This window comes from Theobroma cacao, chromosome 3, assembly GCF_000208745.1.
Source record: "Theobroma cacao cultivar B97-61/B2 chromosome 3, Criollo_cocoa_genome_V2, whole genome shotgun sequence".
In the NCBI taxonomy this organism is placed as follows: domain Eukaryota; kingdom Viridiplantae; phylum Streptophyta; class Magnoliopsida; order Malvales; family Malvaceae; genus Theobroma; species Theobroma cacao.
In genome coordinates this window covers 36,246,304-36,272,798 of record NC_030852.1, presented here as the reverse complement: position 1 = coordinate 36,272,798, position 26,495 = coordinate 36,246,304, and the positions used below count along the sequence as shown (strand labels likewise).

At 37.6% G+C, this 26,495-nt stretch overlaps 5 protein-coding genes and 1 long non-coding RNA gene across 7 annotated transcripts; 2 read left to right on the top strand and 4 right to left on the bottom strand.

The window, feature by feature from the left end:
• Positions 510-2,197, bottom strand: LOC18606955 (F-box/kelch-repeat protein SKIP25). The gene has a single exon (XM_007040867.2). It carries the CDS (start codon positions 1,855-1,857, stop codon positions 763-765), a length of 1,095 nt encoding a protein of 364 aa, XP_007040929.2. The 5' UTR covers positions 1,858-2,197; the 3' UTR covers positions 510-762.
• Positions 3,132-5,397, top strand: LOC18606954. The gene is made up of 2 exons (XR_001926896.1): positions 3,132-3,394; positions 5,004-5,397. It is a non-coding gene; the product is annotated as an uncharacterized LOC18606954 (long non-coding RNA).
• LOC18606953 (release factor glutamine methyltransferase) lies at positions 5,817-9,150 on the bottom strand. The gene is made up of 4 exons (XM_007040865.2): positions 8,261-9,150; positions 7,545-7,790; positions 6,708-6,915; positions 5,817-6,383 (listed from the first exon to the last, which is right to left on the bottom strand). The coding sequence occupies exons 1-3, from the start codon at positions 9,050-9,052 to the stop codon at positions 6,775-6,777; spliced, it is 1,179 nt and encodes a 392-aa protein (XP_007040927.2). The 5' UTR covers positions 9,053-9,150; the 3' UTR covers positions 5,817-6,383; positions 6,708-6,774.
• LOC18606952 (LRR receptor-like serine/threonine-protein kinase FEI 1) lies at positions 9,393-16,257 on the top strand. The gene is made up of 14 exons (XM_007040862.2): positions 9,393-9,658; positions 10,338-10,569; positions 10,947-11,082; positions 11,181-11,252; positions 11,360-11,431; positions 11,913-11,984; positions 12,084-12,155; positions 12,276-12,347; positions 12,564-12,661; positions 12,861-13,028; positions 13,135-13,467; positions 13,699-13,944; positions 14,868-15,001; positions 15,552-16,257. The coding sequence occupies exons 2-14, from the start codon at positions 10,473-10,475 to the stop codon at positions 15,768-15,770; spliced, it is 1,791 nt and encodes a 596-aa protein (XP_007040924.2). The 5' UTR covers positions 9,393-9,658; positions 10,338-10,472; the 3' UTR covers positions 15,771-16,257.
• On the bottom strand, positions 16,362-20,441 carry LOC18606951. 2 transcript variants are annotated; one of them, XM_018117244.1, is made up of 6 exons: positions 19,961-20,441; positions 19,447-19,844; positions 19,230-19,364; positions 18,217-18,399; positions 17,313-17,474; positions 16,362-17,004 (listed from the first exon to the last, which is right to left on the bottom strand). In XM_018117244.1, the coding sequence occupies exons 1-6, from the start codon at positions 20,253-20,255 to the stop codon at positions 16,582-16,584; spliced, it is 1,596 nt and encodes a 531-aa protein (XP_017972733.1). In that variant the 5' UTR covers positions 20,256-20,441; the 3' UTR covers positions 16,362-16,581. The 2 variants fall into 2 exon arrangements, with proteins under 2 accessions (XP_017972733.1, XP_017972734.1); XM_018117245.1 differs by lacking the exon at positions 19,230-19,364 and having other exon boundaries at positions 19,961-20,440.
• Positions 20,498-26,434, bottom strand: LOC18606950 (SH3 domain-containing protein 1). The gene is made up of 10 exons (XM_007040860.2): positions 26,060-26,434; positions 25,190-25,303; positions 25,012-25,081; positions 24,784-24,932; positions 24,284-24,385; positions 23,534-23,734; positions 22,653-22,715; positions 22,346-22,492; positions 21,192-21,266; positions 20,498-20,995 (listed from the first exon to the last, which is right to left on the bottom strand). Exons 1-10 carry the CDS (start codon positions 26,117-26,119, stop codon positions 20,870-20,872), a joined length of 1,107 nt encoding a protein of 368 aa, XP_007040922.1. The 5' UTR covers positions 26,120-26,434; the 3' UTR covers positions 20,498-20,869.

Genomic DNA, 26,495 nt, shown 5'->3' with positions numbered 1-26,495 from the left:
TTCTAGTCTTTTTATCTTGATGTATTATTCATTTAGATTTTGTTTCTTTATTTTGAAAAGCATAAAAAAGGTACTTTTTTTTGAAGATGATAAATAGATTATGCTATAATTAGTCTTATAATATTTTAATTATTTTTCCATGAATCAATTGTTATATTGTTTTTTACGCTTTTTATTTTTGTTATATTAAAAACCATTGAAAAAAATAATAATAAAAATACCAATAAAATGAAACCGTAAGACAGGAAGACATATACTGTGTGTGTGTATATATATATATAACAAAAAAAAAAAGAGACAATCTAATGTGTTAGACATGTAAATTATAGTTCTAGCTTAATTTTCCACAACATCATCATGTTGGTAGTATGAAACAGGTGCATCTAACAGCTGGAGACAGTTGGTTCAACGGTTCAACCACTTCCCCGTATCGCATTATCTCAAAACTGGACAAAATTTCACTTTCTGCGCCAATACCGAAATTAATTACTTCCACTCATATTCAATAGTAATTTTCATGGCTCCGCAGGGTTCCGTATTCCTTTGGGAATGTACTACTAGCCAAACAAGAAAAAGCAATTTCAATGTCGTTTTCAGTGCATTTTATACCAATATTCGACAATTTTCACTTTCATCCTTAAAAAAGAAAAAAAAAATTATTGAAAACAAATTTTCCCGAGTAAAAATGATTTCTCCAATAAAATACTAGTATAATAAAAGATCATCCCAAGTCCAAACCAGAGTAGACCAGGCCACCGCCGGCTATGAAAAATCAGCGCGGCTCATTCTGGGCAAGACATGAACCGCCAAGGGTTCCAACGCCGGCGGACTCTCCACTACCCAAAATCTAGGCGGCACCACCACCACATCGACGACTAAAATCTCTCCGTTACCGCAAACAACGCATAATCTTCCAGCAGCAGCAGCCATTTGGCGTGCCCCTATCAGCCTCTCCGATTCCATTATCTCCTCCCAATCAGTGGTATCTTGGTCATACCTCGTGAGTACTCCCTTAACCTCGTCCACCGCATATAGTACTTCCTCGTCCATGGCAGCTACGGGTCCTCTCCAGCCAGCCACCATGCCTTCCGGCATATCTTCCCATCTGTCATTCTCCACGTCGTAAACAGAACCTTGTTTAGCCACGTTCACCATACATAGCTTCCTTCTCCAACCAACTGCGTCGATGGCGTCTCTGCTGAATCTGCTGTCTTTCAGTTGTCTCATCTTCTTCCATCTGGCGCCATTCATTTCATCATCCTCCAAGTCCCACCTCTCCAAAGACCTAGCTACGTCGGTGGAGAAGTGGAACCCAATCCCACTGGCCACGTAAATGGTGGGGCCAGATGCCCCTACTGCACACCAGCGGCGCGGAGTGGCCATTGGGGGACCTAACCTCCAGGAGCGAGAGAGTGGAGAGAATATAAGAGGGCGAGAGAGGGCTGGATTAAAATTGGGGGCAGTTGCGGCTAAAAGGACAAGGTTACCAGAGACCGAGATGGATTGAACAGGGAGGTTGCGGGATATGAAAGAGGGGTGATGCACAAGGAGACGAAGAGGGCTAGGGGGTGGAGGGACCGGTTCCCACTTGGACGTCATCGGATCAAAGCTCAACAACTGGATTTCATTATTTGATGAAGAGAAGAGAGTGTAGAGAGAGGGAAAAGGAAGAAAAAGTGGGGAGTAGATAAAGCGCCGCCATGACCGGCAAATGGAATAAAGTAAGGAAGGATGAAGACGCGAGAGGCAGAGCTCGGCTACGTGATCCGGCAGGCCTGGTATCAGAGGCTGCTCTTGGCGGTCCTGGTGGTGGGCTACTAGCTTATGACGTTTCCTGGGGTGGTGGGATTTGCCCATAAGGAAGGGAAGGCGGAGAGGAAGGGAGAGGGGGGGGGGATTTGACGTCAGATTTGAGAGCTTAAAATGAGGCTCTTTTCGTTATCCTATCCGACCATTATTTTATTTTTCTTGTTGTAAAACAAAGATAACAAGAGTTGTCATTGGTGGAGAAGTGGGAGAGTTTCATATTATACTCAAATAAATTGTAAAAGTTGGAGTTGGGGTTGGGCCCTTTCTGTCTTTCCAAATTAGTGACGTGTCTGCTTTTCTTTCTTTTCTTTTTTACCTCTTTTTTCTCTGTTCTCGTGTCCGCGTGGTCTGGAGATTTGTTTAGTCTGGATATTGGAGGTAAGCAATGGCCGTCATTTTAAAATATTAATAATATATTTCAAGTTTTAATTATAAAATTTTAAATATAGAAAATTTATTGAAAAGTTTGGTTAGACTTTTAGCAATGAATGAGAAAAGCTGTGTTGGCTTTATTGATTAAGAGGAAAGGCTGGCATTGAATGAGCAACTTGGTTTAGGTGTAGGTGGAGGTGACAGTGGCTGTGGTTGTGGTTGGGAAAAAGTCGTTATTCATTCTTGTCTTGCATGTTACTCAATCTCCGCTTCCTTTGCTTTAACTTTAAAACCTCTACAAATGTATTTTTCAGAGAGTTATTAGTTTAGTACAAGGTAAACACTTATTATCTGACAGCCACGTCATGTGATGATTGCCAATGCGATTAAACAAAATAGTTTCCTAACATAAAACATGAATGGTGGTCTTAAAAGCATATTAATTTAAATACAATATTGTTTTTAACATTTTCTGATAAAAATAATATGTCTTTAACATTACTATATAAATTAATGCCGTAAAGAGACAAAGTTATTGAATTATACTACCTTAGATAGTAAATTAACAAAAACATTAACTGAATGAACCGAGCAAAAGCCAGCAGCTTGCTTTCTTTAATTATTAAATTTGACAATAATACACTACACGAACACTAGTACATCTACGACAAGGACTAGTCAATGCTGTGGGGACGGGCGACGAATTCAAGCATTAAAAAGGACTAGGGCTCATCACATTCGTCATCCACGCGTATGAATGATATCCAAAAAGGTTACTTTGTCGTTTTATGATAATTAGATACAACTTGAGGAAAAAGGAGAGCAAGTGTGACATTTGTTATGATTATAAATTTAGCTTTTTAAATTTTGAATTTTTGAGGTTGAGGATAACATTCTTTGCAATCCAGGCCCAAGCTGGACCCCGCATCAACTAATAAACATAAGCCCAAGTCCGGCCTGAGTTCCAGGGGAGCCGAAAGCGGACCTTTGGATATCTCTTATTCGCTAAAGCTAATATACGTGGCACTTAATAAAATTAAAAATTGGGTGCGAATGCCGAAGGACCAAGAGGAAGAGGGAGAGGGAGGAGATGACGCGAGGAAAGCAGAAGATAGAGGCGCAGAGGAGAAATGCGGAGAAGAATCAAAAGCCAAAGGGGTCTCAGATGGAGGCCAGAGCCGTAGCCCTCAAAGCAAGCTGCCCCATCTGCAAGGTTTCTTTCTTTCCTTCTACCATCTTTTATTTTATTTTATTTAAGAACAAAACATCTGGGCCATTTCAATTTTATTCGACTCGGCAGATCGGCCCTTTGATCTTGATCTTGATGGCGGTTTTTTTTTTCTTTTGGCATTTTGAACCATCTGCTGCTACTAGAACTAGTAATAAGTATCTGTCTGAAACTCCTTAATACCTATAGAATGAATATAGACGGACAGAAGGGAGTAACAAAGTTAAATTAAAGATAAGAATATAGACAGACAGAAGGCAGTATTAAAGTTAAATTAACGATAAGAATATAGACAGACGTTGCTGTTGAAATTATAACGGAATTACTTAATTATTCAATTGTTATATAAGATTGATAACAACAATAACAATGAATGTAAAGCAGTAAATGGTATTCCTATTCCCATTAGTATCAGTTTGACTTGCTACACTACTGCAGTTGTATGTTAGCTAATACTGTAGTGTAGCTATCACACAATCAGCCTCCGAGGGTACTCTTGGATGAGGTTATTTAAGGAGCCAATTTCCTTGTCTCGGATAAAAATGCGAGATTACTTTTAAGATATTTGAGGGTGTCAAACAGCTAATTCACAACCTAGAATTCATGATTATAAAGATGCATAGGAAAGTGATATCCATGCATTCTCTAACCTTACACCCCCATTCTTTGACTTCCCACGTCTCTTCCTTTGGTATTTTTATCCATATCTTTTGACTGAAATTTTCAAGGCAAAGAAAAACAAAATGCACGCTAGCTATTCAAGTGCTGCAAGTATATCTCAGTTAATGCTAACTTTATCTCCTTAACAGAGTTCATAGACCTGAAGGCCTTTTAGGGCTAGGAAAGAGATTTGCAAGTACTTATTGTATTTTCAACTTTCAGATTTATATCATGATCATGTGCTTTTGTCTTCTGTTACTAATTTTTTGCTTTGTGATGTAAATGATGTTGGCTTTCATTTGGTTGGTGCTTCTTTTGGTTTAGCTATTCTTTGAATTTAAAGGTTAGTACTTAGTATGGTGGTTCATCCACTGCAGATGGTCCAACAAACATATTTTAATTCAATCATGTAACAGGCGGTGCATGTCCTACTCATATTGTGATGATAGATGTTACATTGATGGTCATACTTTTGCTGATTGCTATGCATAGACAGTTCTTATTTGCATTGTAAAACATGTGGCTGTAGGTCAAATTGGCATTAATTTTAATTCAAACTGCAGTAGACCTGCTTGCAAGTCATACTTCTTATATGTAACTTATTTTAGTATGATCTTGGAGTCCAAGGGCCCCAACTGCTTGGCTTTTGAGTTGAGTCTTCATTTGCTGTTTCATGTGATTGCATGCTTTTCTAATTTTCCATTTATCATATGCATAATATACCCCGAGTTGGAATTTATCATGGTTGTTTGTGTATGATAAGTTGCCTTTTCTTCAACTTTTCCAGCTCTCTTGTCCATGTGCCAGTTTGTTGTTTGAAGGATTTGATTCTTGTTGTTGGGGTGGCAGTTTGGGTCCTTGACAATATTCTAGGTCCTTCTTTCTCACCTCCTTTCCTATAATATGCTAAAGTGGAGCGAACTTGTTCTTGTAGGTACAATTAGCAAATGCGAAACAGCTTGGTGATCATTACACCTCCAAACATCCAAAGGAAAGGCCTCCTGCTGAATCAAGTTGATTGCTTTCCCATGTAAAAATGCAAAAAGGAAAAAGGGGAAAAAAAAGAAGAAGCTTTTCCTGTGTGATTTCTGGACATTGTGTGTTAATTGTGTGTTATTCTAAACCAACGAAAATGACTCTTACCTGTTTGCCTTTCACTTTCAGTGATGTGAAGAATTGTACGACACTAGGATGATAATAAAGCAGTTCTATCACTTGTCCGGGTTAATATCGACGAATTCATAATAGAATATGGATACACTGAACTTATGTGCATATGATGCTTGAGAAAATTGTAGAATGAATAAAATTTTAAATCCCTTGTGCCATAGTGTTGATCAGCTCCTCATATGTTTTATTGCAGTAAAAGCCTCTCACTTTTGTCAATAGCTACCATGAATTGGTGTATTTTAGTTACAATAGGTAAATAATATTTGTCTATTTCATTTTTCTAATTTAACCAAAACGTTGATTGTCACTAAATTATCTTCATTTCTCTCTGATTTTTGGTTTTACTTATGACTTATGCGAAAACAAGAAGCTAGGAAAGCTTAAAGGGGAATACCCATAGCCATACACTTGGAAATTAATGAACAGGTTTGAAGAGAAAAGGAGGATAAAGAGAGAAACAGGAAGCAGAGGGGGGAGAACAAAGAAGAAAGACGAAACAATTGGGGTTCAAATAATCCAAAAGCTACCACAACAATATAACCAAATTACATATCATACATGAAAACTATAGCTTTAATTAAAAATAAAAGCCAAATATTGCCTCCCATCACCTCGTCGGATTGCAAGATTGATATTGTTTGTACCAAACCTGATATTTTGAGAATTGAGACAAAGGTCTCTGGCTCTCTACTCATGTACCATACTAATGCCATTATCTCTCCTGAGATGTCCAAATGTCAGTTTCATGACTATGTTCATTACATGTTCCATCTTTAAAACAAATAATGGAAGAATATAAATAGTAACCTCAAAAAAACAAAGCATAAAGGTCACTCGTTAGCTACAGTAGTACAACAAACACAATAGCAAGTGTTCAGTGAATCACCTAATCCAGTAATGACAAGCATATTTTGATGACTTTTTTAATTTTTTTGTATCAATCCCCGCCTGTTCAGCTATATGTGGCATTGAATGCTTACTACTTCCCTTCCCTTCATTGAAACTCCTGCTTGGTGATAATTTAATTTCGGTGTATGTCTCCACTTTCATTGAAGTTCTTGTCACAATAGATTTTTTCCAGTCGCTGCCATCCTCTGTTATCAGGGATTAATCAGGGCTGAAAAAGTTGAAAAGCTGTTCTTCCCTGTAACCATGCCATTTTAAAACAAGTCCTGTTAATTCAGAATACAGTACAAGAAATGCAAGGACACTGAAAGAAAGAAAACTACATACTGAACTAAATTAGTGAACGATATGGTCTAATAATTGTTCTCAATAAGGTACTTATCCCTTGATGATTTTTGTAATCTAAATGAGCTTTAGAGAACAGAAGTAAGTGGCAATAGCTGGACAGGTACAATATTCAAACTCATGATATACCAATTTCAGAAATGCACTTTATCAAAACAGGAATAAAATTATCAATAGAAAGAACTCATAAATTTTTAACCAAAAATTAATGTATTACCTGAAAATACTGCCTTTTTTTTTCTTGTTTCTGTTCTTGATGACCAATAAACAGATGCATTTACTGATCATACCATTCGTTGACGAAATCCCAGCACAAAACGTTGGATGCCATCAAAATCGGATACTGGGTGAACATTGCAGAAGCTGCCTGACTTATCATTTTCAATATAGTTCAGAAGAAACTCGCACTGCTTGTCTCCATTTGTCTGTAGCAAGAGAATTAGAAAGAAGGAAAAGGCACCTCAATTCTAAATTGGTCTAAGAACAAGACTTACCAAAGCATTAACAAAACAGACACTCAGAAGAAGAAAAAGTTTCTCTGAATTGCCAAGATTCCACTGTTGTGCTATAAGATTATTATCAAAATATTATTAAATTTGTCTCTGTTACAATATATTACTGCATCAAGTTAGGCAATATCCTAAGAACCCTACTGCAGCAGGAACATGATTAAGGTGGTAAGTGAGAGCAACAGATTTATGTTGGACACAAATTGAGTTAAAGTACTATCAATTTAAATCATTAATAAATTGAATCAGTGAACTCCTACAATATTTCATCTGTTTGTCCCCTTTCCCTATCGTTATTCATGGGATATAACATGAGACATATGAATCACGTTAATAAAATGAATTTCTCTATACTAATATTCCGTTATCTATAGAGCATAATGATGAAACCAACTATTCAACCTGCAAAGAGGAACAGTTGTGTGCTAAGGCATGTTCAAGCCGTATAAGAACATGGACATAAGGTAATTACCAACAAAAAATCCAAAAAAGGAAAAAAAATATTAAATCAGAATAAAAGGATGGTATTGTTCAAGATATGATACCTCAAAAGCGAAAAATCCTCCAGGTTTCAACATGGAAGCAGCTCCATCAATAAGATGGAGAAGATCAGTGGTTCCAGTAATACCACCATCTAATGCAAGTTTTGGTTCATGTTGACCAACTTCAGCTTGTAGGCCAGGGATATCACCACTTGGTATGTATGGTGGGTTACTCACAACACCAGCAAGTTTACCTTGAATATCTTTTAATGGTTCAAACCAAGATCCTTTCCTCACCTCAACCATATCCTGATTTGTATACCGAAGGCAAGTTTCAAAATTTAACATCTCAGTATAGGCAAGAGGAGAAAGGACGAAGGGTGCAAAGGCAAGATGATGGAACTATGAGTTTGCTTCATGTGATAGACAGTATGATTTGTTTATTTGGCCATAAAAAAGTAAACTTTCTTAAATAAGTTGTTATAATTTGTATAATCTTGCACAAGTCGTTCAAAACTAACTTATCTAGTCATTTGCTCATCATATATCTTGTTCTGCAACATAGAATTTCAGACTTCCTGTGTGCAAGACTCATGCAAAATGTCATGGTGATTGGACAGGCACTTTTTTTTTGGGGGTAATATCAAACTATTGCTCTTGCTTTGTGCCTAATGCAATTTTAGGAAGCATTTTCAGATTTTCATTTTGTGAATTAAATGGTTGAAAAATGAAAAGAGAGACGATAAATTTGGGTGATAAGATGAAACGAAGTGAGATACCTGTAGACCATATCTTTGCACATTAAAACCGGCCACAGCAACTGCCACCGGACTTAAATCAGTGGCAATCACTCTGCCATGAGCATGAGCATGAGCATGAGTTGCTAAAGCCCTTGCAGTGGCAATAGCAATAGCACCGCTACCGGTCCCCAAATCAGCCCATAAACCGTGCACCAATTTTGGGGTAGTTTTCAACGCCACACGCTCCACTATATCAATAATCATTTCAGTTTCAGGCCTAGGAATCAGAACCCCTTCTTGCACGCTCAACACCAAATCCCTCCAATGTTGGCACCCTACAACGTACTGAAAGGGTCTCCTCTCTTCAATCCTCTGCCTCCAAGCACAATACAGCTCCTCCAAAGGCGCTTTTAGAGCAACACTTGTATCCACATTCTCATTGCTATCCGATTCCAGTAGAGATAGTATTACTGGATGGTGTTGGAGTTCAAGTAAGTCTTGTAGAAGCCAGTTGAGCTCTCTGCGGAGGAGAGTGGAATCGGGGCCATTGTCTAAGCGAACAAAAGAGGAGCCAACAGAGGAAGCGAGGTTTTTGGCCCATCGATGCCATTTCTTCAGCTCTGAAAGAGACGCGGAGAAGGAGGGTGGCCTTAGATAGAGTGGAATTTTGGGCTTCACCTCTACAGAGGATGATGATATTGATGATCCTGATTTTGAATTTGGACAAAAATGTGAACCAGGTCTCATGAACTTTGCATAAACGCCACAGCACAGACCAGACACCCTTAGCTCCATCAATCTCTCATGTCTGAGTTGATTCAAAGCTATCATTACGGGTATTATCCTTAAAAAGGGTTTAGGTTGTGATGCTGTCTATTTATGTGTTGTGTTCTTGTCAATTTGCATTTACATGAAAGGTTTATTATGTTTTTTAAAAATTATATTTTGTTTTCTTGATATACATACAATATAATTTTTGTGTAGGACCGTTACCGTAGCAAAAGCACCGTAGGCCGCGCTAAGACTGAGTGACTCACTTCGCTCTTCAGTTCATATCGGTTCTAGAAAGAAGGAAGCGTCGGTTGGCACGTACGGAAGGTCACAGTCGCACGTGGGAAACCACCTCGATCTCATTGGCTGAGGCCCGAGCTCAACTCGCCCTTTTAATTCCCAGCATCGAATTCTCGCTCGCACACTCTCTTTCCTCAGCGAAAGCTACTCTCTTCACCATCACATATTCACTTTTATTTTTTAAATACTGTAATTAATAAATAAATGAAACAAATCTCCCAGTACCAGTCGTTACTCTTTACTCATTGCTCATCCAAGAGGAAGAAGTGAGAAGAAGTGAATCATTTATATTTCTCCATTTTTTTGTTGTTGTTGTTCGTTCTCTGTTTGCCGCTCATTGGTCTGCAGATCGAATCGATCTCAAAGGTTTCTTCGATTTCTCCTTTTTCTTTCGATTTCCTTTTCCAAAATTTACCTTTTTTATGTTTAAGTTCAAGTTCCAGATTGATTAGTGTTTGCTTTCTACGCTCCAATCTTCGCTTGCTTTTTAGCTCAATTTCTTTTACTTTATGATTAGGGGGCCGTATTTTTTACTTTTTACTGCTTTGGTTTACACGAACTTTGATTTAGGCCTTCCTTTTTTTTTTTCGGTTCATTTTGTGAAATCTCTGTCACTGTATCAACGTCAGCAAGTGTAATTCTTTTCTTCTTTGAGCTCTCAAAAAATGCAGTAATCAATCAGTACAAATTTCAGAGGCAGTCAATTTAGTTTCAAATTCAGTGAAACCGGATGTAGCAGAGTTTTATTGGTTGCAGAAGTTGATTCTTAGATAATCACTTATTATATTTCGATTTAGTGGTGTGCAACTTTAATTTTACAGAAATGTCTGAAATGATTGGAGATTTGGAAATGAATTGCTTGTAAAGGGAAGTGCTAATCTCTTCCTATTTTGGATAAGGAATGCAAATTTGGAAATGAGTTGCTTGTAAAGGTTCTTGGTTGCTATTTGCATTGGATGCAAGAATATTGGTTTGCACAATAATCTTTCTGTTTCAGATTTCTTATCATATTTATTTCTTATCTTGCTTCTCTCTTTCCTGCCAGGCATCATTTTCTTTCTTTTGTAGCTGCCACATGGCAATATAGACCAGATAACCATATGTTACAACAACGAGGCATTTTCGAGCTTGGTGTATCAGATGATTTGTAGTATCTATATTATGCTTGCTCAGTGCCATTATGGGCATCTGTCTGATGAAACGTCAATGGCCATGGCTGCTTCACGTTCTAGTCTTTTTTATCCTAATAAACAGAATCAGAGCTATCAGTCCTGATGGTAGGTGATATATACTATGTCATATCATACTAATCAAGCTAATGTTTCCTTTTCTTCCCTTCTTCTCTTACCATTTAAAAAAGGACCCCAAATGCTCTCGTTATATTGATTCTGATTTGGTTGGAATGTACTGGTTAAACTTGTCTCAATTAGGAATTTTACTATCGAAAATTTCCACCTTTTTAATTGGTGATCATGTTTACTTTTTGCTTCTCTTTTTTCCTTTTCTTTTCTGCACCATCTCTGCATTGTTGTTTAGATAATAACAGATTTTGGCTGGTTCTAGAATCTCTAGCTAGCCAGCCATTAGTTATGTTTCTCATGGGAAATAAGGATATCTGGTTATAGAATATGAAAATGGTTTTCCTGAAATGCAGGAGAGGCACTTCTAAGCTTCCGGATAGCAATTGTTAGTTCAGATGGTTTCCTTTCTCAGTGGAGACCAGAGGATCCTGATCCATGCAAATGGAAAGGGGTGACATGTGATAGTAAAACCAAGAGAGTGACGACTTTGTGAGTTTTGAAGATAATGTCCGAATCTTTCTTCCCCTTGACAACTTTGTTTGCATGAAAGTGACATGCACATTTTCTTTTCCCCCTGTCCTCTTCAGGAGCCTTACCAATCATAAACTGAGTGGTCCTATATCACCAGACATTGGGAAGCTGGAGCATTTGAGGCTTTTGTATGTATTACTGGGACTTCTGTGTTTTTCTTCATAGTTGATGCATGATCTGTATTCAAATATAATTTATCGCAGCTGATGTTTTGTGTAATTTATATGTGGATCAGAATGCTTCATAACAACAACTTTTATGGGGCAATTCCTTCTGAGCTGGGTAATTGCACAGAGCTGCAGGGAATGTAAGTGTTGCTGCTTATATGTGGGTTCAGTGATATTATGCTTCTTCTTGCTTGAAAAGTGAAATCAACCTTGGATGTTCTCGAATTAAATCTAGTCATTTGACATATAAAGAGGGAAAAAAAAAACTGAAATCAACCTTTCCTTTGCTTTTGATTACATGTTAATTTTATGCAATTATCTCTAGCATTTCCTTGAGTGTAAGCAAAGTGGACTAATCTTTCTTATTTTGTCCTTAAAAACTCACTAATATTCTATTTAGTTTTGGCTAAATGTTGCTTTGATATACTTGATATCTAAGGTTTTGTACTTATTTTTCTTTCTCTTTTGAAGGAATAGCATTGTGGTCTTTAACTAGTGTGTATGCAACTATGAAGTATCTTTTACTGTTTTCAAGTTTATGTAGACTTGGTATTGAAGAATTTATTTTGAAATTACCTGTATTTATTATTTTATTGTTCTGTAATCTGTTCTCTTCTGCAGATACTTGCAGGGAAATTACTTAAGTGGATTAATCCCAAGTGAATTGGGAAACCTAACTTCACTTCAGAATCTGTAAGATGTTTCTCTTGCTAATAAATGTGAGCTAGAGTGGAAAAGTGACTAAGTGTTTGGATTACTTAATGATGTGTACACTGTCTTAAATATTTGCAGGGATATCTCAAGCAACTCTCTCAGTGGACCTATCCCTCCTTCACTTGGGAAGTTAGATAAGCTCGTTACATTGTTAGTTCCCTTGCTTCAAATTTCTTAGTTTTTAAGGAGAGATGTTTTACGTAGTTGGTCCTTTAAGAACGTTTATTGAATGTAATCTCATATTTGATGATCTTTTTGAATTTCCTGAAGTAATGTGTCAAACAATTTTCTGGTTGGGCCTATACCATCACAAGGTGTATTCAGCAACTATACATTGAGCTCGTAAGTACAAGCTATTTTGATATACTGTGTTCAATATATCTTCCGTTATTTATATGCTATATCAAGAAAAGTATCATTTACAAGGTTTCAAGTGTTAACTTTGTTGTGCGCTTTTAGAATCTTCATCTTGCATTGGCCACTTCACCATGCAAACTCGAAAAGGATTGCTATACTATTATTATGCTAAATTAACAGTTTATCACTTTGTTTTGGCAGTTTTGTTGGAAATCGTGATTTATGTGGAAAGCAAATCAATGTGGCATGCAAAGATGACAGTGGAGGAGCTACAACAAATTCCCAATCTCCTACTTCAGGTAAGCTGCATACGCTGGAATGTATACTCTCTGGCTGTTTGGTGCTCATTTCAGTTTTAGCTATAGATATGAAGAATTTAAATTTTGCCACGAAATTTGAATTTCTAACAACTTTGTTGCCTTAATTCTTGGATCTTTATTATTATTTTTTTTTTTTGGAGGCAGCTCACTTTGGTTGGTATGTCATCTTCTTTTGTAGCTCAAAATCCAGCTGGGAAAAAGAAATACTCTGGAAGGCTTCTCATTAGTGCATCAGCAACCGTGGGAGCACTGCTTTTGGTGGCACTTATGTGTTTTTGGGGTTGCTTCCTATATAAGAAGTTTGGTAAAAATGAGGGCAGAACTCTTGCTATGGATGTCAGCGGAGGTGTTCTTCCCAACTGATCTTCAATTTTGGAAAGTCTAGCTGTTTTCATTTTTATCTTTGCTCTCTAAGATTCAACATCTCTGTTCATGTGGTATTCTTGCTTCAGGGGCATCAATTGTTATGTTTCATGGAGACTTGCCATACACATCGAAAGACATCATAAAGAAATTGGAAACTTTGAATGAGGAACACGTTATAGGCACTGGGGGCTTTGGGACAGTATACAAGCTTGCAATGGATGATGGTAATGTTTTTGCTTTGAAACGAATTGTGAAGATGAATGAGGGATTTGATCGTTTTTTTGAGAGAGAGCTTGAAATTCTTGGAAGCATAAAACACCGGTACCTAGTAAACTTGCGAGGATATTGTAATTCACCTACATCGAAGCTGTTAATTTATGATTTCTTGGCTGGTGGTAGCCTTGATGAAGCTCTTCATGGTGAGGCTCCTGTAACCATTTTCATTAAAAAGCAGCACATGGCCTGGCATTAACTTGAACTAATTTCACTCCATAACTAAACCTTGAACTTTCAGAAAATCGAAGTACATGGTATATTTAATGGATTGACTGACTAAGCTTGAAATTAAACATATCTCTTTCTATGGTTTCACCTTTGCACGGGTTGATTTCATTCGGGGAGGTGATGATGTTTTATAATTCTTTTGACAGAACGATCTGAGCAGTTAGACTGGGAAGCACGCTTGAACATTATTATGGGAGCAGCAAAAGGACTGGCCTATTTACACCATGATTGTTCTCCTAGGATCATACACCGTGACATAAAGTCCAGCAACATTTTACTTGATAGCAACTTGGAGGCTCGAGTATCAGACTTTGGACTTGCCAAACTGTTAGAGGATGAAGAATCCCATATTACAACCATTGTTGCAGGAACTTTTGGTTATTTGGCTCCAGGTATGCATTTGACATATTGCCTTACTTACAATTATGGAGCCCTTGGCTCGCTTTATGAGAAGATTGGGAGATTATTTCTTATGATGTTTGACAATTCTGAATACAAAATCTGCCAGCAAAACATCTAGTGTATCTGGGAAACTTTTCACCAGAGTGTAAAGGAGCCAATCAGAAAGATTCACATTTCATGTGTGAAGAAAACACTGCAGGCTCCAAGGGGGTGCCAACGCCTGATCCTGTACACTAAACACTGTTGCCTGTTGAACCAAAAAAAACATGTTCTTTATATATTTAAAACTATAGAATTTTTCATAGACTCTAATTGTTGATATCATGTCATGGTAGAGCTCCTATCCGTGTTTTGAAAAATCCCTCAATGGTGTCATCTACTGGCTGACTGTGCACTACCTTCTCCCTTGGCTTTAAGAAACCAAGATCCCCTTCTATTTTTTTTTTAATCTCTCTATATGAAGAACATCCCATACATACTTGCTTTCCCACTGGAAAGACTGAAACTTGACAATGGAGGTAAGATTTATCTTATTCTTCCTAAACAGGAGGCCTGGGTAGAATTAAGTGCTGCCAAACAAGCTTTATGCCCCATGACTTTGAGGCTCCCACCTTACCTCACATTGCATTAACAGATTTGTCTTTGGAAACACTGCATTTTATTGAGAACCCATCGTGTATGACATTTCTAAATTTGTGGCTAAGAATAAAAACTGCACATTTTTTAGCTTATAGCCTAGCCAATGGAAGAATTCAGGCATACTGATCTGGTCAAGTATATATATATATATATTTATTTATTTACTTTTATAGTCTGTAGTTAGGATCTTGTTTAAGTGGCTCAATGATATGTTTGTAATGGAAGCTTTTTGGATTCAATTGATCTTTGAGCCTGTTCATGCTGCCTTCAACAGAGTATATGGCAAGTGGGAGAGCAACTGAAAAGACAGATGTCTATAGTTTTGGGGTCTTGGTGCTTGAAGTCTTAAGTGGAAAGAGACCCACTGATGCATCTTTCATTGAAAAGGGCCTCAACATTGTTGGCTGGGTATGTCTCCCCTTTTGTGAAATTTTGTCAAGTAGGTTTAATATCTCCTTAAATTAAAGAATTTTTGGTTAAGCTATTAAAGCACATGTTTGAGATGTCCAAACAATTGACAGTGAACTAAAGGGTGAAAATCCGTTTTTACTTCTTTCTAGACATTTTTAGGTTGTTATGGCTTCTTTTTATTGTATTGCTTTGGCCATTTTTAATGAAGATAATAATGTAACAATTTGCAAGACCAAGATCCAAGGCAAGTTTTAAACTTATCTAGCAGAAAAAGGGGGAAAAAATATTCGTCTTTCAGGATAGCAATGATTTTAGATACCTAACTTGGCATTTTTTTTAGTACTTTATTCCATGGGTAAATGTTCTGTCAGCACAAATAAACAGATATTTTGCTGTTCTAGATTGACAATTGATGCTTGCTCTTTTAGCAATTTCGACTATCAATGATACAAATGACAGAATCCCATACAGATGGTTTCGTCATTTAAGAATATATACGAGTGTGTGTGTAGGTATTCATCTGACTGGTCTGTTCTCTTTTGTGCAGTTAAACTTCTTGATCACAGAGAATAGGCAACGAGAGATTGTAGATCCAAATTGTGAGGGGGTGCAGGTGGAAAGCCTTGATGCGTTGCTCTCAGTTGCTATCCAGTGTGTTTCTTCAAGCCCAGAGGATCGACCCACCATGCACAGGGTGGTCCAGTTGCTTGAATCTGAAGTGATGACCCCTTGCCCAAGTGATTTTTATGATTCCAATTCTGATTGAATAGCTGAAGCTGAAAGTGAAAATGCTGGTCTCTCTCACAATTTACAGAAGTAATGCAAGCATTAAATGACGGCTTGAAATCGGCACAGCTTCACTTGTTCATCTTGTTAATTGGTTGTGCAGATTTATTCAAGTTTGAAGGTGCGCCACTTGGTTTACACCCCATTGACCTCAATCTTGTTCCTTGCAGTGTGTTCATTTGGCTTGGCATGGCATGGCCACGTAAATGGAACCTCCGCTTGTGGTACGAGTCATTTAATTGTCCCTGTCCCTTTTCGTTTTTTGTTTTTGATTTATGAAATCTGTAATCTCCTTATGCATTTTCTCCCAAATTGAAGTGTATATGACCCAACATGTATAAATTGAGAATATATTTTAAATGCCTTTTGGCAGATCCCTGTTGTTTATGAGTCATTTTTGTAAAGTGTTGTATGTTTTATTACGGTAATAAGTTGGATGGATGAGGGCTGATTTATTATTGTGCTCAGTATTTATGGTTGTTTCTTGTTATTCGTATCGTATTCATTTAGATTTCAGGTAACATGTTTTCTTTCTGGGGATTTTAGCAGAAAAGAAAATAAAAATAAAACAAAATTCTAACTTAGGCCATATCTTACAGAAAGGGATGGATGAAACCAAAATCTCATCAAGCAAGTGCAAATGCATTATTTATCACCTCCAAGGGGCACGCAATGCAACTTGGCATTGAAGGAGCTACATCTTTAACAGACTAAACTCTACAAAGTCAAAGCTTCAGTTCAGCTCGATCCATTTCCAAATTAATTAATGGTCAAATCGGCACTCCTTTGAACTACAGTACCTTAATCGAACTCAATTTCAGCCTCACTGTTCCAATAATTGATGAAATGTACTCCATCATGTGCATGAAACCAGGGCCAGATTTGGGCATGTTATCAATGAGCCTTTGGTAATCCCACAACGTTGCATCCGAAAATGGCTCCAAGAACTCACATCTTTCCAATATTTCAGGTGGTGGCACTCCAGCAACTAGGTTTGTGTCTAGCTTTGGTTTACCCTTCGTGATCTCTTCAATCAATTTGACAGGTACACTCTCCAGGGCAGAGGGCGACGCACCAGCAATCACCCCTTGCTTCAAAGGCAGGGCTCTTGCAGTCTGTAAACAGAACTCCGCCCATTGATGGATTAGTGGAGATGGACCTCTGACTCGGCCCCCAATACGGTCAGTCTCAAGTCTGGAGGCAGCAGGGATCACCTGCAAGGAAACAAACCTAAATATCCGGAAGACAACATGCTGGCAATTACTTTCTATTTTATTACTATTCAGTTCTTCGTTGGTGAATGTTTCATCACAATTCACTTTTCAGTTCTTTCTTTTCCATCTTTCTCTCTCATAAAATCATTATCCACTCTCCTGTTTTAGTTCCATTTTATTACTTGACAGAAATCAAAGCTCTTTATATATAACACATAATACCACTCAGAGGTAACAAATTTAACCTTGATGTAAAGTGACATGTTTCCAGCCAAAAACAGGAAAATGAAATGGTTCGAAAGGTATACCCATAGATCAGCCCATAAACTAGCTCCAGACTTAGGAACAATAACTGCAACGTTTGACATTCGCTTTACAACTGGAAGAACATCACTACTCCACCCAACAGCAACCCACACATCTCCCACTGAAAATGCTCTGAGATAGTTCTCACTGTCAAACAATTGAACCTACAAAAGGCAAAAACACATATTGCTATAGAGTATAATGTGAAGCAACTAAAGCCAAGTAACAAGAAAAAGGAAAAAGGAGTTCTGGTTATTCAGCTTAACTAAGAGGGTGAAGGGGAGAGGGGGGGAGGATTGTAGTGCCCCTTGCTTTCCAGGATATGCTCAAGCTCTCATCATTAGGATTGAACAAAAATTGAAAAATGTAGAGAGCCGTTGCACTGGACATGGTGTTCTTAAAACTAGTTACTATACTATCTTACACCACATTTATGTGCCAAAAGATAAGTCCAGTCCTTTTCACAGATTGACTTCACCTGCATTTAAATAATCAATCCTCAAAAAGTATTGTAGCTAAAATAAAGCCATGTTACCGACAAATATGCAAAATTATCCACCATTTGATGGACTGAACAGATTCTGCTTTGTAGAATGTATGTATTCAGCACAAGTCAATCATTTTTGCATGGAGTCCCATGAGATTTAGAAATTCATACAACATTGTGCTTCACATGTTGCAAGAAAACTCGGAGGGAGCTGGAATTTGGATTCAGATCATCAGATGAAACCTTTTCTCTTAGTATAATGGTATCTTAGAGTAAGAACACAACAGTTCAGGTAACCAATACTAGTGATTTCTTTTGAGAGCCACTTCCAAAGGGACTTACCACTGCAATAACAAGATGAAATGACTCCAAAGAAGGGGAGACATGAAGAAGACATAACATCATTTCCATTTCATTACCTGTCTTGCAAGTAAGGCCAGATTACGCTGGACAGCATCCCTTCCACCAGCAACTTGCAAGTCAATGTCCGTTGTGTTGTATGATGCCCCCATGTACTTCAAAACTGCACCTATAACCTCTCTAGGGGAATTCACCATTGAAATTCTTCCTGCAAGTTCAGGCCGCCATAGATCTGCCCAATCCTGCAATAGGGTTTTTCCTAAATGATCAATGTTAATAGATAAAAATATGTAAACAAAATACTGATATACGATGGAAACATCAGGTCATGTTTGATGATTTGTTTAAGAGTTGAAGCTAACCCAGAAAACATGTAAAGGAAGGATTGGTGTAAGGAAAGAGAGGGCCATTTCTGATGATTGTGTAGCCCATCTTCTAGCAGTGCAAGCAGAAGAATATATTCAGAATAGAGAAGGAAAAAATTGGCATTTCAGAGAGTCGAAGGCTATTTTTATGCAGTCATTCTAGGTAACAACCTCAAACGGAATTTAGCTGATTTGTTTATGCACTGAATCTCAAGAAGGGCATAAACTCTGCAATTCATTCTTGGGACAAAACTTCAAAGAATATCAATTTAATGTCATTATGGGAAAAATAACTTCAAAGAAGATCTACCTAATGTCATTATGAGAATAGCTGCACAAATCAATGAAGCAGAAGGAAATAGACAAGTGATGAAGGTTTCAATGGTGAGTAAATAGCCCAACGTTTCTTGACAAACCAAACGAAAACTTGATTAACCTTTATGCTAGAATAGCAGAAGGGCAGATTTGAAAAGCAATGAGGATTCTTCAGTTTCATGAGTATCAAATTTGGGGGAAACAAGAGAGGAAAGATGAGGACGATTCTAGAAGAATAGGCCCTTTAAAAGTGGCAGGAATGCATGCTCATTGATCATCACAAGAATGCACATACTGGCCTGCCAATAAAATTGCCATCTCTAACACGTGAATAAGAATTATATAGGAGCTAAAGTCATATTGTTTTGATTTTACAGATAGAATAATATTACCTGTATAGGAGGCAATTTATGCTTTTGAAATTTGGTTTTCTTGTATGCTATGACCATGGTACCCCATCGATAAGGTGCAGCCCATATCTGACCTTGAGGATCAATATCCCCATTATGGTTCCTGCGTAGATAGACCTGGGGCATTTCTAGATGGAATGTGAGTTGGGTTCGTTCTAACTTTTTGAATTGGATAGAGCAAATAGTGAAGTTATTTTACCTTCCATTGGTGGCCTAATTCCTTAAACCAATCCTGGTGTTCAGCAGCTGTAATGGGTTCAATAATAGCCTTTTTAATAGCATGAGGGAGCCAGGAGTCACCGAGGGTGACAATATCAGCAGCCACAGTAGATGCAGGCCTAATATTCCCTTTGGCTTTGGTAAAGGGCACGCACAGATGAGAGAATATATCTTCAAGACTAGGACGGAATTTGGTTTGTAACTTTAAGCGCCTGGATTGAGAGGATATGAAATCCTTGGGCCAGGAGGGAGGCATGGAGCCTTGAAGAGCAACGATGGAGAGAGGAACGGAGAGAGCGAAAGATTTAGACTTCCAAGTCTCAAAAGCTGCTTCCAATTTCTCATCTTCTTCTGCTGACTTGTTGTCCACTCGTTCATCTGTTGCAGATGAAGGTGAATGTATGGTACAAAAAGAAACGGAAAAAGGCCCATTGATTAATCAAAAAGAGAAAAATGACATTGAGTTGAGGGAGGGAAGAAGAAGAAGAAGGTACCTTTTTCAAGGTGAAGTTGAAGCGAGTGGCAGGGCAGCGGCAGCGGCCTAAGAGCCGAAGCGGAGGAGCAGATGCAAAGACCCAGGCCCACAACCACAAGGGTTGATGCAGAAAAGCCTAAAAGCAAGGACTTTTTATCGGGAGTGAGGGGAAGCTGGCGCGAGGGTTTGGCGTGAATCAGTGGAGGAAAGTTGGAGCCTTTCTTGTATTTGTTTGGATTGAAGTTAGAGTTAGAGTTAGAGAGGTGGGCATCAAAGCAGCGGCAAGAACAGCTAACAGATGCTGCTAATGCCATTATCAGCAAGCCTACCTAGGACAGAGGAAAGAGGACGATCATCATTTCGGAATACCCTCTCTACCCCGTAGTAGTAACTATTTACTACTGCTACTGGTACAAGCATACAAGTTTTCTTCCACTAGTTATTAGCCGTGCTCTTGTTTACTACCAGTAGTTTTTCTAAAGTAGCTTTCATTGTTAGCCCATTAACTTTGGGGATTCAGCGTTTGTAACAGAATCGGAGGAAGACGGAGTATTTGTTCCACTAAGAATTCTGAAAAGTTGAATAATAATACCGAATGAGCTATAGTCAGCAGCTGCAAGAATTCTCAAGCAAACACAGCTCAGGATTTGACCTCCAACAGGATCATTACACTCTGGTTATTTGCAATAAATTCACCTTCCCCACCTCAAGTCATTATAAAGGAGTGGTCTTGACAAAACTGAATCATAAGTGTGATTATTTACCTCACAACTCACATAGCACACAAAAAGAATATACATCGCTCGCATGCATATGCCACTCTCGTACCCACCCAGTAATTAGTAATTACTTACAAGGGCACTATTGACTATAACAAAGGAGTTGGGGCATGTACAACTTTTAACACTAGTCACCATGGCTTCAACGATCAGGCTGCCGAGTTTGCTTCACTTATCTTGCTTGCTGGAGCTTTCTCTTGTCTTTCGACATAAGCAGAGGGAAACCACCCAGCCTTGCCCTTGCATTCTCCTTCAGACCATCCAGTAGGACCCACCTTGCGATATTGCAACAAAAATGATAAAGAGGAATTATTCCAAAAGAAAAAGTTACAAGTATGCAGGAGAACAGGGTAAAAGACAGAGACTAACATAAGCACAAAATGATGTAAAGCAGAACCATGTTTGATAAATAATATAATTTATTTAGTAAAACAAACAATGAGAGATTTAACCTAGCAGTTGCAATAGTACCTGGCGAACCACAACATAATCACCAACTGCTAAGCTTAACTCCCCATCGGCTTGAGCATCAAATGGGTGTACAACCTGTTCAAACAAACAACACCACAATCATGTCCAGAATTGTAAATTTAAAAACTCTCAAAACCAAGTCAATTTTGTAAAAAATACCAACAATGTAAGCTGGTCAGGAATACATTTGTCGGTTTTATAAACAGCATGTAAAACTCCGTAATGCTTAACATCCCACTAACAAATTTAGCATCTGGAGATTTCTTCAGAAAAATTTTACCTTGAAAAGGAAAAATTTTGGTTGTATGATCTCAGAAATGATTACGTCCATTGAAAAATTATGTAAGGAGTCTCAAGGCTGATGAATGAGACCACAGCCTCATAGACAGATTATGACTCATATGAAGTACAAACATAGCAAGAGCTTCAATCAGCCTCCCGTATATTTTCACGCAATAAATAAACATGTTCTTCATCTAACAGGCACAAGTACGAGGGGGAATAAGAGAGTCAAATAAGAGGGGAGTAGAAAAGTGGAAATCTTCTGAAAACATTGGTCTAGGTGGCAAACTAAAGTTCCAATGTAGGAAGAGGAAGTTCAAGTATCCTAAAATGTACAGGTTTCCATAGCTGCTGATCAACAGTTCTAACTGGCTGTTTTACACCAGAGGAAAAGTTTCATGTAATTGGATATTTGCCAGGGCACCGTGGGACTGGGAATCAGATCTCTCAGAAACCAAAATAGCTAGCTTCAGTCTTAAATTCAAGTTATTTCTTCTTTACACAACAGATCGATATTATCACCAGGCAGTTTCAGTTTGTTTCAAAAGTTTCTCAAAGTTTCAGTTTGTTTTAAATTCATGATATAATTACTAATAGTCATAGAATATAAAAGGAGTAAACTCATGTTTCCATATTTACTTTATTCAGAGAAGATGTAGATTTTCAAATTTAATTTATGCACTGAGGTAATCATCACTATAATATCTATAAATAAAACTCTTAATGGTGAAAGACCACCTAACCTGCATAAAGCAACTTTGAAGCGATCTTTTTGGTTTCTAACTTTTGTTTTACGTTCTTTTCATTTCATTTTCTCAATAGTGGAGTACGTTGGAGAGAATTTCATTTCTTGAAGAGTACAAAAGCCTAACCTTTGCTATGAAATATACATCGCTTTGATTGTTTATCTGAGCCTTAGATCCATTTGAACAAGTGTTATCATCTGCAAGGGCAACATTCACCTCTCTCTGCAAAGTCACTGAGTTCAATGACTCATTCGACTGCTCCTCCAGAATCATCTAGCCAGCAGTAAACTTTGATCATAACCTTTCGGATATATGCAAGAAATAAGTGAAAAATAATAGCACTTTGGCACCCATCAAATTCCATGTACTGATGGGGCTGCCTATAGATGTCATATGAGAAGAATTTCAAAGCAAAGGGTGAATAAGTACAAACCTCAGCATATAGCTTCTCTAAAATAGCAAGAATACGCCGATGATAAGATTTTTCAGCATCAACCTGCAAAATGATTCTGGTGAGGTCCAAGGACCTGAGCATTACAAGTAGGGGTAATGTGCATTGAAATGTGAGCCTACTCAAGAATAAATTGACTATGTCAGATATCTCAAAAACAAATAAGTTGAGTACATCAGTTATCTCAAAAATAAGTCTTAAACATCAGATTGACACTAGCAATGCCCCCACAATGCAGCCATGGAAGAAGAAACTTTGCTACTTCCATATGTGTTTTTTTTTTTTTTTTTTTTTCAATCCAATGAAGTAAAGCCAAAAGAAAAAGACTCTTAAAACGTTCAACAATGTCACCAAGTTACAGGTGCAGAAAAGTTACACTTTGCCTTTCCTGAGCCTTAGGTAAGTATGTCCCTTCATAAAGTTAAGATTACTCTAGGGGTTTCTAGGAGTTAGGTTGGTTTCCTCTTAGTCCAGGTTGCTTATTACTTGCTAAAAGTTAGTTTCCTATTAGGAATCTCAGTCATAGAAGTCTTAATATGAGTTTTTCACCTGGACCCACTATAGTCTCATCTTCCTCTGACTAGAATTGTTTTGGTTAGAAGTATGAGTTAAAGAAAGCAGCAACATATTTGCTAACCTAGACTTACGACTAGCAACGTACATTCAAATGGAATCCTCAAAGGGTGAGGATTCTTTTTGCATAGATAACAGTTGCAAAACTTCCTTCAGTTGAAGTTATCAATCTTATGTTAGCTGTAAACATGGTACTAATGATAACCAGAACAGTCGTTTTGTTTGTGAACAAATGAAAAGCAGCTTATTACAGGCATTGCAAAAAAAGATTAAAATAAAAGTAGCAATACCATAGCAAGAAGCCGCTGGAAAGTAATCTTTTGCTGCTGATCCTCAACTGATAGCATGGCAGCAGTTGCTTCTCTTCCTAGTACCATCATTGAGGCTTTAAGTTCAGTCAATCTTGCTTCTGCCTGTTTAAGCTTCATGTAGCTTTCTGCAGATATATCAGATTCCCTGGTCTTTGATCTCCGCCTTAATACATCTGCTGCCTGTTTGTGAAAAAAATTGGCTGAGAATATATATATATATATATATATATGTATATATATATATATATAAGAAACTACTAATAAAAAGGAAAGATATAATAAGTTATGATGAGATTTTGGAACGTTATACACTTAAAGAGTCAATAAAGTATTTAACTCTTTCCACATTTATGTGTTTAAAAACCTAATGCTTTATGTGTCTCTTGTTATTGGTTTTTTTTTTTTTTGGCTTGAGATAGACAGGAGGTACAAGCACAGCTTTGGTTGACACCACACACACAAAAAAAAAAAAAACAATTTGATTCTCCTGTCAGTGAGCACATTAAATTTGTTTTAGTTAACTAAATTAAACTACTATTAATGAACTAGCTGGGCCATGCAATTATAAGAAGGTCAAGAGATTACAGTTAGACTGCAGGCAAAGAAGACCATGCCAAATTTCTGATATTTGACCTTGTCTGGTCAATGATTTGACCAACCAGAATTCCAACAGTATAGAACTTCAACAGTCCAAATTGATCTACTCCAAATTTTAAAATATTGAAATACCTGAGCTTCAACCTCTTGGCGGAGTCTGTCATAACGGTGGGTCAAGTGCCGAGCATCCTCCAAAGGAGCACCTGTAATTAATGCCCGTAGTGGCTCAGAAACCTACATATTTGAAACCTGTAACACAATTAGAAACAGAAGGAAAAAGAAAAAAGAAAAAATCCTCAAAGCTCAGAAATAGCAGAAATTATCTTAATTTCCAACAGTATTTCATGACGATACCAATGTTCTTTCCATTTGTATTTATCTCAACTTAGCGGAGAAAGAAAACAGATCACATTGTATGTTAAGTCTATCAAACCACAGTCCATAATATAGCAACTCATTGATTTGGGTAGGGAATGTAAAAGCACAGATATGCAACCCAGATGACCAGGGCACAATGGAACCAAACAAACATTTTCATTACAATAATGGACAAATTGCCTAAGGGAGAGCATTTCAGGTGCAAATAACCTATAAAAGAAGTCCTGAGTATCCATAAATATGAAAGAAATTACCTGTTCACCAAGGATCCCAAGCAAGGTCTCCCTTTCATCTTCCATTGATTTATGTGACTTACCAAACTGAAGGGCAGCTCTTGCAAGAAAAGAATCAGAGCTTTGACTCTCAGCTCCATATTTGCAACAATCATCAGCCAACTTCCTAGCTAAAATATTCAGTGTGAAACACCATAAATCAGCCTCGTACAGGAGTCAAAATGCAGTAAAAGATCCAACCATACTTACCTATTTCTAGCAGCTTTGAGCTTGTTGCAATAAAACCTTCTATGCCACGGACAATATTCCGCTGCAAATGCTGCAAGCAAAATATAGAAGTGTAAGCATCCCATAAATTATTCAGAAGTTAATATTTAAACCATCTTATTGGCCCTATGACTGCTTGAAAAAGGACTAGAGAATGCACCTTAGCTGCCTTTGTAGAAATGTATAGATCTTGCAGCTTTTGATGACATTGAAGCTCAGCTTCATCAACTGTAATGTCTTCATTACTAAAATGGCCAAGATGCCGAAGCACTGCCTACAAAATAGATAAGATTTGATCGGTATATAGGGAAAAATACCTTAGTCAAAAATGGATGAAACCACTAAGCAGTTATATAATAAATTCATATAAAAATATCATGTGCTATCAGTAATGATAAGCAGAGTAACAAAAGAATGGTAGATAAAATTTTGCATTTCTAACACAATATATTATGTGAAAAATACCTTCAACATCCAAAAGCTCGTTAAGTCAACTTGGAATTGATTACAAGTTCTATAAATAGATAGATGTCAATAAAATTCATGATTAAAGATAAATAAACTCTAAGGTTCTCATGTTTGTTATATTTTGCCTCAAAAGGAAAAAAAAGAAAGATTGGGTGGCCTCCCTTGGATGTTAGTGTAATCATCATGGCGGCTATAAATTGTATGCTTTTATTGGGGTTTAGAAAGAAGAAAAAGGAAAACAGGAATATTAGAAATCAATGGATTCCTAGTAGGAGGTCGCAAATAGCAATGGCTAAGACATGAAAATTGGTAAAGCATAGTGGTACTATGTTTGTTTTTATCAGTAAAAAGTCTAAACCTCAAACATTTCTGCATTTTCACAAATTTGATTCAAGAAATAAGAAATAATCGCAAACAATTGGAAGTTCAATAGAAATGCAATCAAAAAGGGTGGGTATAAAGAGTAGAGAGGTAAAATCGAATGAAAATAACAAATAGGAAAGCAAAGGCAGAAGCAGAGAGAGTTGGATAGGATAAATGATAAAAAGGAAGAAGAACCCACTTGCTGCTGCTTGGCAACTTGCTCTCTGAGCTTGGTAGCTTGCTTCTTGATAGCTTCCATGTCTAACAGGAACAAATGGTTGAGCAACAGTGGTGCTGATGCAGTGATGCCTGATGAAGAATAAATGAATGCCGAAAATCGACGCCCAACAGCAAAGAAAATACAGACAGTAGATCTTCAGAAAGGGAGCTTGGCTTTCTGGTAACAGAAAGAGAGAGAAATCAAAGGGAAAAAAGGACACAGACAGATTAAGAAAAAGTTAGGCCGTTTGGGAGGAAAGCGTCGGGGTATTTATTTATTCTTTTAAAGTGGGCGATTTTTGTTCCACTTTCACTTGCTACTTTGTACAGGCGGTTTAGTCACTGGTTACTTCACTTGAGACGGTTGGGTAGTTTAAGTAGAAATCTAATCCAATGGCGTAACATGGTTCTGTTTT

Coding starts and splice junctions, on each gene's coding strand:
- LOC18606952 (XM_007040862.2), top strand. CDS start 10,473: ATGGGCATCTGTCTGATGAAACGTCAATGGCCATGGCTGCTTCACGTT. Junction 11,083..11,180: donor ACCAAGAGAGTGACGACTTT/GTGAGTTTTGAA, acceptor TGTCCTCTTCAG/GAGCCTTACCAATCATAAAC. Junction 12,156..12,275: donor TTAGATAAGCTCGTTACATT/GTTAGTTCCCTT, acceptor AATTTCCTGAAG/TAATGTGTCAAACAATTTTC.
- LOC18606955 (XM_007040867.2), bottom strand. CDS start 1,857: ATGGGCAAATCCCACCACCCCAGGAAACGTCATAAGCTAGTAGCCCAC.
- LOC18606953 (XM_007040865.2), bottom strand. CDS start 9,052: ATGATAGCTTTGAATCAACTCAGACATGAGAGATTGATGGAGCTAAGG. Junction 7,791..8,260: donor TGCAAAGATATGGTCTACAG/GTATCTCACTTC, acceptor TATACAAATCAG/GATATGGTTGAGGTGAGGAA. Junction 6,916..7,544: donor GAGGATTTTTCGCTTTTGAG/GTATCATATCTT, acceptor CTCTTGCTACAG/ACAAATGGAGACAAGCAGTG.
- LOC18606950 (XM_007040860.2), bottom strand. CDS start 26,119: ATGGAAGCTATCAAGAAGCAAGCTACCAAGCTCAGAGAGCAAGTTGCC. Junction 24,933..25,011: donor CTCAAAGCTGCTAGAAATAG/GTAAGTATGGTT, acceptor TGAATATTTTAG/CTAGGAAGTTGGCTGATGAT. Junction 20,996..21,191: donor ATTATGTTGTGGTTCGCCAG/GTACTATTGCAA, acceptor CAATATCGCAAG/GTGGGTCCTACTGGATGGTC.
- LOC18606951 (XM_018117244.1), bottom strand. CDS start 20,255: ATGGCATTAGCAGCATCTGTTAGCTGTTCTTGCCGCTGCTTTGATGCC. Junction 19,365..19,446: donor AATTAGGCCACCAATGGAAG/GTAAAATAACTT, acceptor GAAATGCCCCAG/GTCTATCTACGCAGGAACCA. Junction 17,475..18,216: donor TGGCCTTACTTGCAAGACAG/GTAATGAAATGG, acceptor TGCCTTTTGTAG/GTTCAATTGTTTGACAGTGA.